This window comes from Entelurus aequoreus, linkage group LG07 (genome assembly GCF_033978785.1).
Source record: "Entelurus aequoreus isolate RoL-2023_Sb linkage group LG07, RoL_Eaeq_v1.1, whole genome shotgun sequence".
NCBI classification, from domain to species: Eukaryota; Metazoa; Chordata; class Actinopteri; order Syngnathiformes; family Syngnathidae; genus Entelurus; species Entelurus aequoreus.
In genome coordinates, this window is record NC_084737.1 from 83,767,675 (window position 1) to 83,787,871 (window position 20,197).

The following is a 20,197-nucleotide window of genomic DNA, read 5'->3' on the forward strand; positions in this document are numbered from 1 at the left end:
TCATCATCATCATTTCCACCAAATAAGATCAAGATCTGAAGTCGTGGAGCCGAGTTATTAACGTTTGGTATTTTGTGGCGATTCAACGGAGCAATGTTTGGCGCCATGCCACGCCCACATCTTTCGGCGTAGGTATAAAATTGTTGGCAGTTAATCAACTCCTCTGTGTGTACTTCCGATCCCTGTTTTTTTTGGGGGGCGAAAAATGGAAGACGAAACCCAAGCTGACCGACTTCCTGTTTGTTTTCAGGTATAGGTTCCTGAGACTTTTTTGTGAGTCCTCATCGTTTTTGTGTCGACACGTGAAACTGGTAGGCGGGGCTAATTTCATCACATTTTAAAGGCGGCGCTAGAGACGTGATCTACGGAACGTGGCTATAAAAATATAGAACGACGTATGCAAAGTTTATGCAGGGTGCAGCTCAACACACCATGTTCACTGGGCCTCCAGGAGATCACCACAGCATCCGAATGAAGGTCTGTGCTGGATACAAACTCAATGTTGATGTCGTGCGGTGCTTGAACCAAGTGTTGACACATTACAGTGTCCTCTTCTGCCAGCAGTTGAAGGCACGGCCAAGGAGTACAACCTGAGGAGGGGGGAAAAGGAAGGTTTTCTTTTTAGGACATTTTCAACTATTACCGTATTTTTCGGACTATAAGTCGCAGTTTTTTCACAGTTTGGCCGGGAGTGCGACTTATACTCAGGAGCGACTTATGTGTGAAATGATTAACACATTAGCGTAAAATATCAAATAATGTTATTGAGCTCATTCACGTAAGAGACTAGACCGGGGGTCTGCAACCCGCGGCTCTAGAGCCGCATGCGGCTCTTTAGCGCCGCCTTGTGGCTCTCTGGAGATTTTTCAAAAATGTATGAAGAATGGAAAAAGATGAGGGGGAAAAAAATCTATTTTTTTGTTTTAGTATGGTTTCTGTAAGAGGACAAACATGACACAAACCTCCCTAAGTGTTATAAATCACACTGTTTATATTAAACATGCTTCACTGATTCGAGTATTTGGCGAGCGCCCTTTTGTCCTACTTATTTTGGCGGTCCTTGAACTCACCGTATAGTTTGTTTACATGTATAACTTTCTCCGACTTTTTAGGACGTGTTTCATGCCACTTTTTCTGTCTCATTTTTGTCCACCACCATTTTAACGTTGTGCGTGAATGCACAAAGGTGAGTTTTGTTGATGTTATTGACTTGTGTGGAGTGCTAATCAGACATATTTGGTCACTGCATGACTGCAAGCTAATCGATGCTAACATGCTATTTAGGCTAGCGATATGTACATATTGCATCATTATGCCTCATTTGTAGCTATGTTTGAGCTCATTTAGTTTCCTTTAAGTCCTCTTAATTACATTTATATCTCATGACACATGTAATATGGCTTTTAATTTTTTGCGGCTCCAGACAGATTTGTTTTTGTACTTTTGGTCCAATATGGCTCTTTCAACATTTTGGGTTGCCGACCCCTGGACTAGACGTATAAGATTTCATGGGATTTAGCGATTAGGAGTGACAGATTGTTTGGTAAACGTATAGCATGTTCTATATGTTGTAGTTATTTGAATGACTCTTACCATAATATGTTACGTTAACATACCAGTTGGTTATTTATGCCTCATATAACGTACACTTATTCAGCCTGTTGTTCACTATTCTTTATTTATTTTAAATTGCCTTTCAAATGTCTATTCTTGGTGTTGGCTTTTATCAAGTAAATTTCCCCCAAAAATGCGACTTATACTCCAGTGGGACTTATATATGTTTTTTCCCTCCTTTATTATGCATTTTCGGCCGGTGAGACTTATACTCCGGAGCGACTTATACTCCGAAAAATGCGGTAAAAACATTTTGTTTTTTGTTTTTACATATTTTACAAATACATTTAATTCATTGTTATTTGAATGTAGCTTAATAATAGACACCAACCTAATTTCCTTCATCACTATTAAGATGTGGATATTATGTAGTGATGTCTGTGCTTATGTTGACATATGTTGGACTGGTGTTAGCATCGCGAGGCGGATGTGAGCTTCCTAATAGTCGATACCAGGCTTAAACTTTTTACTTGAAAGGTCATAACCATTAAATAATTTCGCCACAAGTGTAAGATAACGACAAAAAAACAACTAAGCAAAAACATAAATACATATTGTTTCAATAGTCTTTATAACAAACCCTTTTCATCTATTTGTAAACATGCTAAAAAGGCACATTTGACGCTTTTTAGGCATGTAGACCAGATTAGTACAGGCCAAGTTTCATCTATTTGTTAAAATTCACAAAAAAGACATTTAACTGTTTTTTCTAGAGCCCGTGGGCTGAATACGGCCTGCAAGAGTCCACAATCTAGCCCGCGGTCCCAATGTAAAAAAAACAAAACAACAACAATTAATCTGTACTGTCGACCGCTCAGGCAAAATCATATTGTTGATGTAGATGTGCATATCTGCTGTACACATTTACTTTACAAAAAATAAGTGTGAAACACTTCTTACTTCATGTTGCCTATACTGTATGTATTTATATGTATATATACACACATATATACATATATATGTGTATATATACATTTATATGTGTATATATACTGTATATACACACACACACAATATATATATATATATATATGTACACACAAACATATATATATATATATATATATATATATATATATATATATATATATATATATATATATATATATATATATATATATATATATATATATACATACATACACACACACACATAGATATATATGTATGTATATATATTTTTAGTGTACACACACACACACACACACACACACACACACACACACACACACACACACACACACATGGCCCGACTGAAGCCTCTCCTCAGTGCAAGACATATAAAAGCCCACATACCTGTAGAGTTGCCAAAAAACCCATGAAGAACTCCCAGACTATGAGAAATAAGATTATCCTGATGAGAACAAGATCCAACTTTTTGGCGTTAATTCTAAATGGTATGCGTGGAGAAAACCAGGCACAGCTCATGATCTGCCCAACACAATCCAACAACAGTGAAAGATGGTGGTGGCAGCATCATGCTACGGGGGTGTTTTTCAGCTGCCAGGACAGAATGACTGGTTGCAATTGGAAAAAAAGATCATTGCGGCCAAGAACGGAGCTATCCTGGAAGACAACCTCTTCCACAGTACTCAGCCCTTAGAACCACTCTGTGACCATTCCAGCCAAAGCCCTGACCTAAACCCAATTGAGAATCTCTGGAGAGACCTGAAAATGGCTGTCCACCAACGTTCAACATCCCACCTGACAGAACTGGAGAGGCTCTGCAAGGAAGAATTCTCGCTCAACAGGATGCTTCTACTAAATACTGAGCAGAGGGTCTAAATACTTATGACCACGTTTGTTTTTAGTTTTTAATACATTTGCAATCGTTTCTACATTTCTGTCAAGATGGGATGCTGAGTGTACATTAATGATTTTTGATTTCAGCAAATGGCTGCAGATTGGCAGACCGGGGTGGTGGTTCCTCTCTTTAAGAAGGGGAACCGGAGGGTGTGTTCCAACAATCGTGGGATCACACTCCTCAGCCTTCCCGGTAAGGTCTATTCAGGTGTACTGGAGAGGAGGCTACACCGGATAGTCGAACCTCGGATTCAGGAGGAACAGAGTGGTTTTCGTCCTGGTCGTGGAACTGTGGACCAGCACTATACTCTTGGCAGGGTCCTTGAGGGTGCATGGGAGTTTGCCCAACCAGTCTACATGTGCTTTGTGGACTTGGAGAAAGCTTTCGGCCGTGTACCCCGGGAAGTCCTGTGGGGAGTGCTCAGAGAGTATGGGGTATCGGACTGTCTGATTGTGGCGATCCGCTCCCTGTACGATCAGTGTCAGAGCTTGGTCCGCATTGCCGGCAGTAAGTCGGACCCGTTTCCAGTGAGGGTTGGACTCTGCCAAGGCTGCCCTTTGTCACCCATTCTGTTCATAACTTTTATGGACAGAATTTCTAGGCGCAGTCAAGGCGTTGAGGGTTTTTGGTTTGGTGGCTGCAGGATTAGGTCTCTGCTTTTTGCAGATGATGTGGTCCTGATGGCTTCATCTGGCCAAGATCTTCAGCTCTCATTGGATCGGTTTGCAGCCGAGTGTGAAGCGACCGGGATGAGAATCAGCACCTCCAAGTCCGAGTCCATGGTTCTCGCCCGGAAAAGGGTGGAGTGCCGTCTCCGGGTTGGGGAAGAGATCTTGCCCCAAGTGGAGGAGTTCAAGTACCTGGGAGTCTTGTTCACAAGTGGGGGAAGAGTGGATCGTGAGATCGACAGGCGGATCGGTGCGGCGTCTTCAGTAATGCGGACGCTGTATCGATCCGTTGTGGTGAAGAAGGAGCTGAGTCGGAAGGCAAAGCTCTCAATTTACCGGTCGATCTACGTTCCCATCCTCACCTATGGTCATGAGCTTTGGGTTATGACCGAAAGGACAAGATCACGGGTACAAGCGGTCGAAATGAGCTCCCTTAGAGATAGGGTGAGAAGCTCTGTCATCCGGGAGGAGCTCAAACTAAAGCCGCTGCTCCTCCACATCGAGAGGAGCCAGATGAGGTTGTTCGGGCATCTGGTCAGGATGCCACCCGAACGCTTCCCTAGGGAGGTGTTTCGGGCACGTCTGACCGGTAGGAGGCCACGGGGAAGACCCAGGACATGTTGGGAAGACTATGTCTCCCGGCTGGCCTGGGAACGCCTCGGGATCCCCCGGGAGGAGCTGGACGAAGTGGCTGGGGAGAGGGAAGTCTGGGCTTCCCTGCTTAGGCTGCTGCCCCCGCGACCCGACCTCGGATAAGCGGAAGAAGATGGATGGATGGCTGCAATGAAGCAACGAGTGAAACATACCCACTTTACATATAAAATTATTCAATGATGATGACATTTCAAGTACAAAAGTATCAGTCGTCTACCATTTGAAAGGGAGGCCCCGTGTTTGCATCTTTAACGCTCAAAATATTTCAAAGTGTACCCCACCACATCCATTATTTTTTTTTAAAATTCTGATAGAAAGGCAGTAAGGATTCCACTCACTTCCCAAAGTACTTCTGTACTTCAAGCCGAGCACTTGGTCCACTTCCTCGTTGCTTATCCGGCAGTAGTGACATCCTGGTCCTCCCTGTAGGTGGCAGAAATACTTTCAAGATTAGGCTAGACATGAGGCTTGTCTTTGGACTACTTCTATATCTTTAATGCCCTCCTGTATACAAATACCGAGCCCTTTTTAAAATGTGTAAGAGTGAACAAGACAAAAGTATTTGCGTAAAATATTTTCTTTTGTATGTGCATAATTCAAAAATGATGTATTTGTGTCATCTAACTAACTAAAACAATGCACAATTATTTGAATTGAAGCCAGTGGATATTTGGATATATCATACCAAACAGTAACTATAAGCTATCGCAATAGAGCACAGGTGTCAAACTGAAAGGCCCGGGGCCCAAATCTGGCCCGCCTCATTATTTTATGTGGCCCGTGAAAGCCTGGAAATATAATGCGTTAATAAAATGCTTAATCTTTTCCCTTTTGACATTAAAAATCATGTACTGCGTGCAATTGCATATCTTTACAAATTCAATATCATCAAAAATCTAAATATTATATTATCATGTATTCCAAAAATATGTTTTGTTAAAACAAAAGATAAATACTGTACTTAAATATCTGCTTGACTCGTGATTTCAAAACAAACGATCAATCAAATTGTAGACTGTAAAATTGACAATAGATTTTAGTTGAATTCCGCCGACTGAGGTTTTTACCGTAAAATCAACTTTGGTACTGTTTTTTTCCATAAGACACTAAAACTTTAAAAGACAAACGAAAAAAAAACATTAAAACAAGATTTTACAGTAATAACAAGAAAAACTGGCAGCTCTGTTGCTTGAATTTTACCTCTAACAACAGTGGTATTGTTTTTCCATTCCATTACATTTACTACATTTTTTTATATATTGTAAAAAAAAAAAACCCACTGCTTTTACTGAAAAATTCTGGTCACTGAGGTGCCAGTTTTTAAAGTAAAATTTTAATATTTTTTTTGCAGCTTATGTAAAAAAATATATTGTTAATCTATTATATATATATATATATATATATATATATATATATATATATATATATATATATATATATATATATATATATACATGTATATTAATATATTACTCATTGTTAAAAGCGGACCTCTGAGGGCAACCATAACTGCGATGTGGCCCTCAATGAAAACCAGTTTGACACGACTGCAATAGAGTTTATAAGACGTTAAACAGCATAAACTAACCGTGACGGAAGTTTGTATACAAACCCCGTTTCCATATGAGTTGGGAAATTGTGTTAGATGTAAATATAAACGGAATACAATGATTTGCAAATCATTTTCAAGCCATATTCAGTTGAATATGCTACAAAGACAACATATTTGATGTTCAAACTGATTAAAAAAATGTTTTGTTGCAAATAATCATTAACTTTAGAATTTGATGGCAGCAACACGTGACAAAGAAGTTGGGAAAGGTGGCAATAAATACTGATAAAGTTGAGGAATGCTCATCAAACACTTATTTGGAACATCCCACAGGCAAATTGGGAACAGGTGGGTGCCATGATTGGGTATAAAAGTAGATTCCATGAAATGCTCAGTCATTCACCAACAAGGATGGGGCGAGGGTCACCACTTTGTCAACAAATGCGAGAGCAAATTGTTGAACAGTTTAAGAAAAACCTTTCTCAACCAGCTATTGCAAGGAATTTAGGGATTTCACCATCTACGCTCCGTAATATCATCAAAGGGTTCAGAGAATCTGGAGAAATCACTGCACGTAAGCAGCTAAGCCCGTGATCTTTGATCCTTCAGGCTGTACTGCATCAATAAGCGACATCAGTGTGTAAAGGATATCACCACATGGGCTCAGGAACACTTCAGAAACCCACTGTCAGTAACTACAGTTGGTCGCTACATCTGTTAGTGCAAGTTAAAACTCTCCTATGCAAGGCAGAAAACGTTTATCAACAACACCCAGAAACGCCGTCGGCTTCGCTGGGCCTGAGCTCATCTAAGATGGACTGATACAAAGTGGAAAAGTGTTCTGTGGTCTGACGAGTCCACATTTCAAATTGTTTTTGGAAACTGTGGACGTCGTGTCCTCCGGACCAAAGAGGAAAAGAACCATCCGGATTGTTATAGGCGCAAAGTGTAAAAGCCAGCATGTGTGATGGTATGGGGGTGTATTAGTGCCCAAGACATGGGTAACTTACACATCTGTGAAGGCGCCATTAATGCTGAAAGGTACATACAGATTTTGGAGCAACATATGTTGCCATCCAAGCAACGTTACCATGGACGCCCCTGCTTATTTCAGCAAGACAATGCCAAGCCACGTGTTACATCAACGTGGCTTCATAGTAAAAGAGTGCGGGTACTAGACTGGCCTGCCTGTAGTCTAGACCTGTCTCCCATTGAAAAAGTGTGGCGCCTAAACTAGCACAAGGGAGACCCCCGGACTGTTGAACAACTTAAGCTGTACATCAAGCAAGAATGGGAAAGAATTCCACCTGAGAAGCTTCAAAAATGTGTCTCCTCACTTCCCAAACCTTTACTGAGTGTTGTTAAAAGGAAAGGCCATGTAACACAGTGGTAAAAATGCCCCTGTGACAACTTTTTTGCAATGTGTTGCTGCCATTAGATTCTAAGTTAATTATTATTTGCAAAAAAAAAAAAAGTTTATGAGTTTGAACATCAAATATGTTGTCTTTGTAGTGCATTCAATTAAATATGGGTTGAAAAGGGTTTGCAAATCATTGTATTCCGTTTATATTTACATCCAACACAATTTCCCAACTCATATGGAAACGGGGTTTGTACATGAACAATAGGCGAATAATCACTAACGTGTAGTGTTACTGTCAAAGATCCAAAAAGAAGACAACAGCATTATGACAACATGGAAAATGAAACACAATTAAATAAGCAAGATGGCATTTCCTCATCCAAAGGGGAGGAGACACGCATGTTAAGTGGTGGAATCACAGCTAGAAATAAATGTTCTCCCTATTGGTTGTGAGCAGAACAAAGAAATGAACAGACCAACTCTGATTGGACGAGAGGCATGGCATGACATCCTCCTCACAACTTTGTTCAGGAAGTTTGACGGCACTATTGGTCCATCCCTGCGCTCTACATTGCTTAACTGCCGTCCCACGTCAAGCCGGCAGATCAGCCTCTTTTTTAAGAAGTCCAACGTCGTTGACCCCTTGACTCCGTTCTTAGCAACTATCGGCTCTTGTCCGAGTTGAAAAAAACAGAAACGACGTTTAAAAACATTTATGTGTGTTTTTGAAAACAGAATTTGCAGAAAGGCCGCGACCGCTTTAGAACTTTGAGTGATGCTGCTGCTTTTCAATGTGATGTAAGAGAAATCACAAGTTAGAGCACAGGTGTCAAACTCATTTTGTGTGGTTCGCGTCATTAAAGCATCCGTACAACAGTAACACAATTAGCCAAACAAGATCTTATTTATGTCTTAATATGGAAAAGAAAATCACAATATATAAAGACAATTATACACAAGTATATTTTTCATATTAGTTAGACTAAATACACAAATGTGTTGACCTACACTACCGTTCAAAAGTTTGGGGTCACATTGAAATGTCCTTATTTTTGAAGGAAAAGCACTGTACTTTTCAATGAAGATAACTTTAAACTAGTCTTAACTTGAAAGAAATACACTCTATACATTGCTAATGTGGTAAATGACTATTCTAGCTGCAAATGTCTGCTTTTTGGTGCAATATCTACATAGGTGTATAGAGGCCCATTTCCAGCAAATATCACTCCAGTGTTCTAATGGTACAATGTGTTTGCTCATTGGCTCAGAAGGCTAATTGATGATTAGAAAACCCTTGTGCAATCATGTTCACACATCTGAAAACACTTTAGCTCGTTACAGAAGCTACAAAACTGACCTTCCATTGAGCAAATTGAGTTTCTGGAGCATCACATTTGTGGGGTCAAATAAACGCTCAAAATGGCCAGAAAAAGAGAACTTTCATCAGAAACTCGACAGTCTATTCTTGTTCTTAGAAATTAAGGCTATTCCACAAAATTGTTTGGGTGACCCCAAACTTTTGAACGGTAGTGTATATCTGTGTTTGTCACCAGCATTGACTCAAAGTTACTGAGCAGCTTCTGTGTTGATGTTGTCACTGGATCCTTAGACTTAGACAAACTTCATCGATCTACAAGAGAAATTGCGCCTAAAAAGTGTGGGAGCTTACCTGGCGAATGCACGTCAGGGAACAGTTCCCAGAATTCGAAGACTGGAGATCAGCAACTACGAACAGGCAACAGGAAACCAACAGTGCGATCCGCATTTTACTGTCAAACCTTTAGCGTCGGCACAAGTCAAAACAAACGGCAACACTGAGTAGAGAACAGAGAGCAGGCTGGTGTGATTGGAAAAGGAGGCGTGACGTTAGGAAATACCTTGCAGGGGGCGTGGTGTCTTTAGGCTGGTGGCATGATCTTAAGACTGATCCATATTAAAAGTTGTCAGCCATACAAAACCTTAAGACTGATGCATATTGAAGTTGTCAGCCTTCCAAAACCTTTAGACTGATCCATATTAAAGTTCTCAGCCTTCCAAAACCTTAAGACTGATCCATATTAAAGTTCTCAGCCTTCCAAAACCTTAAGACTGATGCATATTAAAGTTCTCAGCCTTCCAAAACCTTAAGACTGATCCATATTAAAGTTCTCAGCCTTCCAAAACCTTAAGACTGATCCATATTCAAGTTATCAGCCTTCCAAAACCTTAAGACTGATCCATATTAAAGTTCTCAGCCTTCCAAAACCTTAAGACTGATGCATATTAAAGTTCTCAGCCTTCCAAAACCTTAACACTGATGCATATTAAAGTTCTCAGCCTTCCAAAACCTTAAGACTGATCCATATTCAAGTTATCAGCCTTCCAAAACCTTAAGACTGATCCATATTAAAGTTCTCAGCCTTCCAAAACCTTAAGACTGATCCATATTCAAGTTATCAGCCTTACAAAACCTTAAGACTGATGCATATTAAAGTTCTCAGCCTTCCAAAACCTTAAGACTGATGCATATTCAAGTTCTCAGCCTTCCAAAACCTTAAGACTGATCTATATTAAAGTTCTCAGCCTTCCAAAACCCTAAGACTGATGCATATTCAAGTTCTCAGCCTTCCAAAACCTTAAGACTGATCCATATTAAAGTTCTCAGCCTTCCAAAACCTTAAGACTGATGCATATTACAGTTCTCAGCCTTCCAAAACCTTAAGACTGATGCATATTAAAGTTCTCAGCCTTCTAAAACCTTAAGACTGATCTATATTAAAGTTCTCAGCCTTCCAAAACCCTAAGACTGATGCATATTCAAGTTCTCAGCCTTCCAAAACCTTAAGACTGATCCATATTAAAGTTCTCAGCCTTCCAAAACCTTAAGACTGATGCATATTAAAGTTCTCAGCCTTCCAAAACCTTAAGACTGATGCATATTAAAGTTCTCAGCCTTCCAAAACCTTAAGACTGATGCATATTCAAGTTGTCAGCCTTCCAAAACCTTAAGACTGATCCATATTAAAGTTCTCAGCCTTCCAAAACCTTAAGACTGATGCATATTAAAGTTCTCAGCCTTCCAAAACCTTAAGACTGATGATTATTAAAGTTCTCAGCCTTCCAAAACCTTAAGACTGATGCATATTAAAGTTCTCAGCCTTCCAAAACCTTAAGACTGATGCATATTAAAGTTCTCAGCCTTCCAAAACCTTAAGACTGATGCATATTAAAGTTCTCAGCCTTCCAAAACCTTAAGACTGATGCATATTCAAGTTCTCAGCCTTCCAAAACCTTAGGACTGATGCATATTCAAGTTCTCAGCCTTCCAAAACCTTAAGACTGATCCATATTAAAGTTCTCAGCCTTCCAAAACCTTAAGACTGATCCATATTCAAGTTATCAGCCTTCCAAAACCTTAAGACTGAAGCATATTAAAGCTCTCAGCCTTCCAAAACTTTAGGACTGATCTATATTCAAGTTCTCAGCCTTCCAAAACTTTAAGACTGATGCATATTAAAGTTCTCAGCCTTCCAAAACCTTAAGACTGATGCATATTCAAGTTCTCAGCCTTCCAAAACCTTAAGACTGATGCATATTCAAGTTCTCAGCCTTCCAAAACCTTAAGACTGATGCATATTACAGTTGTCAGCCTTCCAAAACCTTAAGACTGATGCATATTCAAGTTCTCAGCCTTCCAAAACCTTAAGACTGATGCATATTCAAGTTCTCAGCCTTCCAAAACCTTAAGACTGATGCATATTCAAGTTCTCAGCCTTCCAAAACCTTAGGACTGATGCATATTCAAGTTCTCAGCCTTCCAAAACCTTAAGACTGATCCATATTAAAGTTCTCAGCCTTCCAAAACCTTAAGACTGATCCATATTCAAGTTATCAGCCTTCCAAAACCTTAAGACTGAAGCATATTAAAGCTCTCAGCCTTCCAAAACTTTAGGACTGATCTATATTCAAGTTATCAGCCTTCCAAAACTTTAAGACTGATGCATATTAAAGTTCTCAGCCTTCCAAAACCTTAAGACTGATGCATATTCAAGTTCTCAGCCTTCCAAAACCTTAAGACTGATGCATATTCAAGTTCTCAGCCTTCCAAAACCTTAAGACTGATGCATATTACAGTTGTCAGCCTTCCAAAACCTTAAGACTGATGCATATTCAAATTTTCAGCCTTCCAAAACCTTAAGACTGATGCATATTCTAGTTCTCAGCCTTCCAAAACCTTAAGACTGATGCATATTACAGTTGTCAGCCTTCCAAAACCTTAAGACTGATGCATATTACAGTTGTCAGCCTTCCAAAACCTTAAGACTGATCCATATTAAAAGTTATCAGCCTTCCAAAACTTTAATAATGAACTCGAGAAGGAGTCCAAGTAACATCCGATTGTCAACACAGGCTACATTTATTACTCTTCATTCAACCACAAGCATTTAAGTTAGCATTTTGATGGATGGAAGAGGGTCCGATTGTGGAAGAGCTTGAATGCAATTTCACCAGATCTGGAAAAAAAACAGAGAAAAGGGTGAAGTTGCTGCGAAACGAAACAAAAGTCAGACATGTGGATGGACTGGTGTTGCCTTGTGGGCGGGGAGTATGCAAAAATAAGAGGAAGGTTGAAAAGAACAGAAAGCTGATGAAGTGAATGAATTAACTCATATTATGTTTTGCATATGGTGAATGTTTATATTCATCTTGGAGTAAGAAAACCACCAGATTAACTAGTAGGTATTTCACTTTGGGCACATAATAACATAGGGCCCTTTAAAGGCCTACTGAAAGCCACTACTAGCGACCACGCAGTCTGATAGTTTATATATCAATGATGAAATCTTAACATTGCAACACATGCCAATACGGCCGGGTTAACTTATAAAGTGACATTTTAAACTTCCCGCTAAACTTCCGGTTGAAAACGTCTATGTATGATGACGTATGCGCGTGACGTCAATGGTTGAAACGGAAGTATTGGTACACCATTGAATCCAATACAAAAAAGCTCTGTTTTCATCTCAAAATTCCACAGTATTCTGGACATCTGTGTTGGTGAATCTTTTGCAATTTGTTTAATGAACAATGAAGACTGCAAAGAAGAAAGTTGAAGGGGGGATCGGTGTATTAGCGGCTGGCTGCAGCAACACAACCAGGAGGACTTTGACTTGGATTGCAGACGTGCTAGCCGATGCTAGCCGCCGACCGCACGGATGATCGGGTGAAGTCCTTCGTCCTTCCGTCGATCGCTGGAACGCAGGTGAGCACGGGTGTTGATGAGCAGATGAGGGCTGGCTGGCGTAGGTGGAGCGCTAATGTTTTCATCATAGCTCTGTGAGGTCCCGTTGCTAAGTTAGCTTCAATGGCGTCGTTAGCAACAGCATTGTTAAGCTTCGCCAAGCTGGGAATTATTAACCGTGTAGTTACATGTCCATGGTTTAATAGTATTGTTGATCTTCTGTCTATCCTTCCAGTCAGGGATTTTTTTAATTTTGTTTCTGTCTGCATTTGAGCCCGATGCAATCACGTTAGCTCAGTAGCTAAAGAGCTTCGCCGATGTATTGTCGTGGAGATAAAAGTCACTGTGAATGTCCATTTCGCGTTCTCGACTCTCATTTTCAAGAGGATATAGTATCCCAGGTGGTTTAAAATAAAAAATCTGTGATCCACAATAGAAAAAGGAGAAAGTGTGGAATCCAACCCTTGTACCTAAGTTACGGTCAGAGCGAAAAAAGATACGTCCTGCACTGCACTCTAGTCCTTCACTCTCACGTACCTCATCCACAAATCTTTCATCCTGGCTCAAATTAATGGGGTAATCGTCGCTTTCTCGGTCCGAATCTCTCTCGCTGCTGGTGTAAACAATGGGAAAATGTGAGCAGCCCTTCCTCCGGTGACGTCACGCTACTTCCGGTACAGGCAAGGCTTTTTTTTTATCAGCGACCAAAAGTTGCGAACTTTATCATCGATGTTCTCTACTAAATCCTTTCAGCAAAAATATGGCAATATCGCGAAATGATCAAGTATGACACATAGAATGGATCTGCTATGCCCGTTTAAATTAAAAAAATTCATTTCAGTAGTCCTTTAGTAGTGGATTGGATTAGTTCTCGCGGAAGAAAAGGCAATAAAATTGTACCTTGGTGTGCAAAGGTGATGGCCTTATTCTTGAGAAGAGACTACATATTTAGCTTAAAGGCCTACTGAAAGCCACTACTAGCGACCACGCAGTCTGATAGTTTATATATCAATGATGAAATCTTAACATTGCAACACATGCCAATACGGCCGGGTTAACTTATAAAGTGACATTTAAAACTTCCCTGGAAATATCCGGCTGAAACGTCGCGGTATGATGACGTATGCGCGTGACGAAGTCAGAGTAACGGAAGTTATGGTACCCGTAGAATCCTATACAAAAAGCTCTGTTTTCATTTCATAATTCCACAGTATTCTGGACATCTTTTGCAATTTGTTTAATGAACAATGAAGGCTGCAAAGAAGACAGTTGTAGGTGGGATCAGTGTATTAGCAGCGGACTACAGCAACACAACCAGGAGGACTTTGTTGGAGTGCTAGCCGCGCTAGCCGCCGACCTCACCTTGACTTCCTACGTCTCCGGGCCGCCAAACGCATTGGGTGAAGTCCTTCGTCCTTCTGCCGATCGCTGGAACGCAGGTGAGCACGGGTGTTGATGAGTAGATGAGGGCTGGCTGGCGTAGGTGGAGAGCTAATGTTTTTAGCATAGCTCTGTGAGGTCCCGTTGCTAAGTTGCTAAGTTAGTTTCAATGGCGTCGTTAGCACAGCATTGTTAAATGCTTCTACTGAGGTAGCATCTCTAACTGTTACCGGGAGGGCATTCCAGAGTAGTGGAGCCCCAATAGAAAACGCTCTATAGCCCGCAGACTTTTTTTGGGCTCTGGGATTCACTAATAAGCCGGAGTTCTTTGAACGCAGATTTCTACCCGGGACAATCGGGAGAAGGATAAACGTCTCTTCAGAGTTCCCGGAGAGGTAATCAAGAAGGGCGGAAGAATGAAAGATTTCAGGAAACGACGGGGAGAAAAGCATGCAGTTCACACTCCAGTCCAAGGGGAGCAGAGTCGAAGAATGCATGAGTTTGCAGCGATCACTTCGTTCAAGGTTTGTTTCATATACTTCTAACGGGTATTATTTCCCATTTAAGTATTATCTTGATACTATTTGTGTTTCTTAAACACATTTTTGCTGCCAGTGTTTGGAAAAGCACCAACAAGCAAATGTGAGCAAAACCTGAAATAGTTCAGCTTTTAAGAATTTAAGAATGAAGCTCTCAGCACATACACAATGTTATAGTTATTTTTGATAAAGACGGGCAAAAACATGCTACTCGTAAACGGCGCATACAACAACAACAAACATGGCGGTATATACGCGACGTTAAATCATGAAACGCAACCTTACCTGAGCAAACACGACACATATTTATATCCTGGAGAGTCTTGATACTAATGTCCTTGACCCAGCCACACACAAAGAAGTTGTGGACCTCCATGCTTTTCCAAGTTTTCATCGGTTTTGTCCTGTAGAATGATGTCTGGAGAACAATAGTTCCATATGTCTGGAGAACAATATTTCCATATGTCTGGAGAACAATATTTCCATATGTCTGGAGAACAATAGTTCCATATGTCTGGAGAACAATATTTCCATATGTCTGGAGAACAATAGTTCCATATGTCTGGAGAACAATAGTTCCATATGTCTGGAGAACAATAGTTCCATATGTCTGGAGAACAATAGTTCCATATGTCTGGAGAACAATAGTACCATATGTCTGGAGAACAATAGTTCCATATGTCTGGAGAACAATATTTCCATATGTCTGGAGAACAATAGTTCCATATGTCTGGAGAACAATAGTTCCATATGTCTGGAGAACAATAGTTCCATATGTCTGGAGAACAATAGTTCCATATGTCTGGAGAACAATAGTTCCATATGTCTGGAGAACAATAGTACCATATGTCTGGAGAACAATAGTTCCATATGTCTGGAGAACAATAGTTCCATATGTCTGGAGAACAATAGTTCCATATGTCTGGAGAACAATAGTTCCATATGTCTGGAGAACAATAGTACCATATGTCTGGAGAACAATAGTTCCATATGTCTGGAGAACAATAGTACCATATGTCTGGAGAACAATAGTACCATATGTCTGGAGAACAATAGTTCCATATGTCTGGAGAACAATAGTTCCATATGTCTGGAGAACAATAGTACCATATGTCTGGAGAACAATAGTTCCATATGTCTGGAGAACAATAGTACCATATGTCTGGAGAACAATAGTACCATATGTCTGGAGAACAATATTTCCATATGTCTGGAGAACAATAGTTCCATATGTCTGGAGAACAATATTTCCATATGTCTGGAGAACAATAGTTCCATATGTCTGGAGAACAATATTTCCATATGTCTGGGAACTCAACCAACAGATAATCCTTGATATCACTCAACAAATCTTTTTTTAAAATATTGTATAGGGATCCATTCCATTACATCAGGCGTGTCCAAACTTTTTCCACTGAGGGCCGCACACTGGAAAATCAAAGCAATTATTATGATATTTTTTATTTTAAAAACAATACAATATATGTATAAAAAATATACATTTATGCCGCCACTCAGGCTTGATCCCGGGGACTCCAAAGGGTTTAGGTTAAAAAAAAAATTCATTATTTAGTATTATTATTATTATTATTATTATTATTATTATTATTCAAAGTTTAAATATCTAGATCAACATTAGGTATATCTGTCAATATAACGTCTTTTTTTTTTTTTTTACATTTAAGTTGTATGCCCTTTTTGTCAAAGAAAACCCAGTTTTTTATGGAAAAAACACAAAATATGAAATATTTTCCCCCAATAAAATTTTAAAGTGGAACATTTCAGATTATATAATAATTGGAGCTCATAACATAACTCATAACAACATTGATTTTAATTTTTTTTTTTTTTGTTGAGCAATGACACTTAAAAAAAAAAAAAAAAAGTCCCACTAAAATTATTGGGGATCCAAAAGGGTCCTGCTCAGTAAAGTGTTAAAAAATAAATCGTAATTTAAAAAAAAAACTTTTAACACAATAGTCTCGAGATCAACATCAGATCTATCCGTCAATTATAACTTGTATTGCTCTTTATTATGTTCCTTGTTTGTTCATTTTAGGCCCTTCTTTAAAAAAAAAAAAACATAGTTTTTTATATGGCAAACACAAAATATGCAACATTTTCCCCCAAAAATATCTCAAAGTGGAATATTTAATGTGACCTAATTGGAGCCTTGAATAAGTCAATAATTCATAACAACATTGTTTTTGATTCATTATTATGTTTTAAAGAAAGAAACAGCCTGCATGACAGCTTAGTGTTATTAGAGTCAACATAGCAACATTTTATTGTCACCTGTTTACTCTTTATACCACTTTTTATGTTTTTTATTGTTTTTTTATCGTATTTTTAGATTGTGCCGTGGGGCCGTTAAAAAATTACCTGCGGGCCGCAAATGGCCCCCGGGTCGCACTTTGGACACCCCTGCATTACATAGTTTGAGTTTTTGGATTTAAATGAGGACCTCATTTGTTTCAATTTAAATAAAGGTTCCTGGGGGCATCCTGGCCAGTTACCAGAACCACCTCACCCGGCTCCTCTCAAGGTGGAGGAGCAGCGGCTTTACTCTTAACTCCTTCACACATCTCACCCTCTCACTAGGGAAGCCCCGCCCCCCTTTGGCTTCAACTCCAACAGGAGTGTGAGTGGGTGCAAGGCGCCAACTAGTGGTGAGTATGGAACTTGCTCCGATAACATTGGTATTTCTAGGTAAACTATCTGCAGAAAAAGTTAAGTGTTGTCGCGCACGCAGGTCATACTAAGTTTTTCTAAAGCTCATATTCCCATGAAAGAACAATATGCACTATAAAATACTTGTTTTGTTCTTATGTACAATACAGTATATTTGTTAAGAGCCTAAATATTAAAATATGGATGTGTATTAATATAATACATGCAGTTATAATGTGCTGGGTCATTGATAGTCATTTGGACTATTTCTAATTGAATGGTCTTTTACTGAAAATGTAATTCTTTTTGTTAGCCCAAACACCAAAATATATGGACTGAAAAGGCAAAGAAGTAGAATGTTCTATCATGTCGGATGTAAATACACTCAATTGAAATCTGACCGTCTGCAGTTGTAACACATCTTTAGTGTCATGAGCGTGACTCTGCGGAATTTAGTCAAAGATCCTCTGTGTGACAAGAGCGCTCTGCTGTTTAAAAAAATAAATAATAGAACATTTAGTCAAAGATCCTCCATGTGACAGGAGCATTTCACTGTTTTTCGGAATTTTGTCGAAGATCCTTTTTGTGACACAAGTTCTGCTGTTTTTAGGAATTTAGGCAAAGATCCTCTCTGTGACAGGAGCGCTCTGCTGTTTTTAGGACTTTAGTCAAAGATCCTCTATGTGACAGGAGCGCTCTGCTGTTTTTTTAGTAGACAATTTAGTTGGAGATCTGCGATGTGACAGACACCCTCTGCTGTTTTGGGGAATTAAGACAAAGATCCTCGATGTGACAGGAGCGCTCCTCTGTTTTTAGGAATTTAGGCAAAGATCTTCTCCGTGACAGGAGTGCTCTGCTGTTTTTAGGAATTTAGGCAACGATCATCTCTGTGACAGGAGCACTCTGCTGTTTTTTTATATAGACAATTTAGTTGAAGATCCTCTATGTGACAGGAGCGCTCCGCTGTTTTTTTTAGTAAAAAATGTAGTTGAAGATCTGCGATGTGACAGACACCCTCTGCTGTTTTGGGGAATTAAGACAAAGATCCTCTATGTGACAGGAGCGCTCCGCTGTTTTTTTTAGTAAAAAATGTAGTTGAAGATCTGCGATGTGACGGACACCCTCTGCTGTTTTGGGGAATTAAGACAAAGATCCTCTATGTGACAGGAGCGCTCCTCTGTTTTTAGGAATTTTGTCAAAGATCCTTTTTGTGACACGAAAGCTCTGCTGTTTTTAGGAATTTTGCCAAAGATACTCTATGTGACAGGAGCGCTCTGTTGTTTTTTTAGATAGAACATTTAGTTGAAGATCCTCTATGTGACAGGAGCGCTCTGCTGTTTTTAGGAATTTAGTCAAAGATCCTCTATGTGACAGGAGCGCTCTGCTGTTTCTTTAGTAGAAAATTTAGTTGAAGATCTGCGATGTGACAGACACCCTCTGCTGTTTTGGGGAATTAAGACAAAGATCCTCTATGTGACAGGAGCGCTCCACTGTTTTTAGGAATTTTGTCAAAAATCCTTTTTGTGACACGAAAGCTCTGTTTTTTTAGATAGAAAATTTAGTTGAAGATCCTCTATGTGACAGGAGCGCTCTGCTGTTTTTAGGAATTTAGTCAAAGATCCTTATGTGACAGGAGCACTCTGCTGTTTTTAGGAATTAAGTCAAAGATCCTCGATATGACAGGAGCGCTCCTCTGTTTTTAGGAATTTAGAAAAAGATTCTCTATGTGACAGGAGCACTTTTCTGTTTTTAGGAATTCAGTCAAAGATCCTCTATGTGACAGGAACGCTGCTGTTTCAGGGAATCTGCTGCAAAAAAGGGTGTAGTTGCATGACATCTCTACATTTAATACAAATCTGCATGTGAACGGGTGTTTCTCGCTTTATTGTCAGATAATTAGATATTAAAAACATGTAATAAATACAAAGAACAACAGAAAAAGGATAACATATTATATATTTAGATATTAAAAACATGTAATAAATAAAAAGAACAGTATAAAAAGGATCACATATTACAACAGAGTGCATCAAAACCATTAGTTTCTTTTCCCTACATATGTTTCACAGCTCATGTTGTCATTGCACTCACAAAATACATAAAATATAAAAATAAATGTGTAGTATAAAATTAGCTGACATCATCCAGAAATGATGATATTGCAGCAGTTAGGACAGCAATGTTCCCAAGTTAATATTCCTTCATCCTATTAACCATAAACAACATTTGAAACATACTTCAAGGTAATAAATATACACTTTAAACATACATACTTTTAAATAACATACAGTATATGGTTAGCTTAATGGACATGTTCATGCAGCCTTTTGAGGGCACATCGACCTCCTGTATAGGTCATAGGTCAAAGTGCATCATTGTGGCTACTGACTTAACTACAGTAGAATAACAGTAAAAGGTTAGCTTAATGGACGTGTTCATGCAGCCTTTTGAGGGCACATCGACCTCCTGTATAGGTCATAGGTCAAAGTGCATCGTTGTGGCTACTGACTTAACTACAGTAGAATAACAGTAAAAGGTTATATTAATGGAAGTGTTCATGCAGCCTTTTGAGGGCACATCGACCTCCTGTATAGGTCATAGGTCAAAGTGCATCGTTGTGGCTACTGACTTAACTACAGTAGAATAACAGTAAAAGGTTATATTAATGGAAGTGTTCATGCAGCCTTTTGAGGGCACATCTACCTCCTGTATAGGTCAAAGTGCATTGTTGT

At 39.4% G+C, this 20,197-nt stretch overlaps 1 protein-coding gene and 1 long non-coding RNA gene across 2 annotated transcripts in view; one reads left to right on the forward strand and one right to left on the reverse strand.

Moving 5' to 3' along the window:
- LOC133654343 (uncharacterized) overlaps nucleotides 1-9,462 on the reverse strand; it is a 29,064-nt gene extending 19,602 nt beyond the window's left edge. Inside the window, exons 1-3 of the mRNA XM_062054659.1 lie at nucleotides 9,325-9,462; nucleotides 5,079-5,163; nucleotides 432-590 (exon numbers count right to left, since the gene is read on the reverse strand). Coding sequence (XP_061910643.1) covers nucleotides 432-590; nucleotides 5,079-5,163; nucleotides 9,325-9,420 — 340 coding nt within the window. The 5' untranslated portion in view covers nucleotides 9,421-9,462. The remainder of the gene's footprint in view (nucleotides 1-431; nucleotides 591-5,078; nucleotides 5,164-9,324) is intronic.
- LOC133654346 (uncharacterized) overlaps nucleotides 1-20,197 on the forward strand; it is a 44,284-nt gene that overhangs the window by 18,278 nt on the left and 5,809 nt on the right. The gene's annotated exons all lie outside the window — the stretch shown is intronic.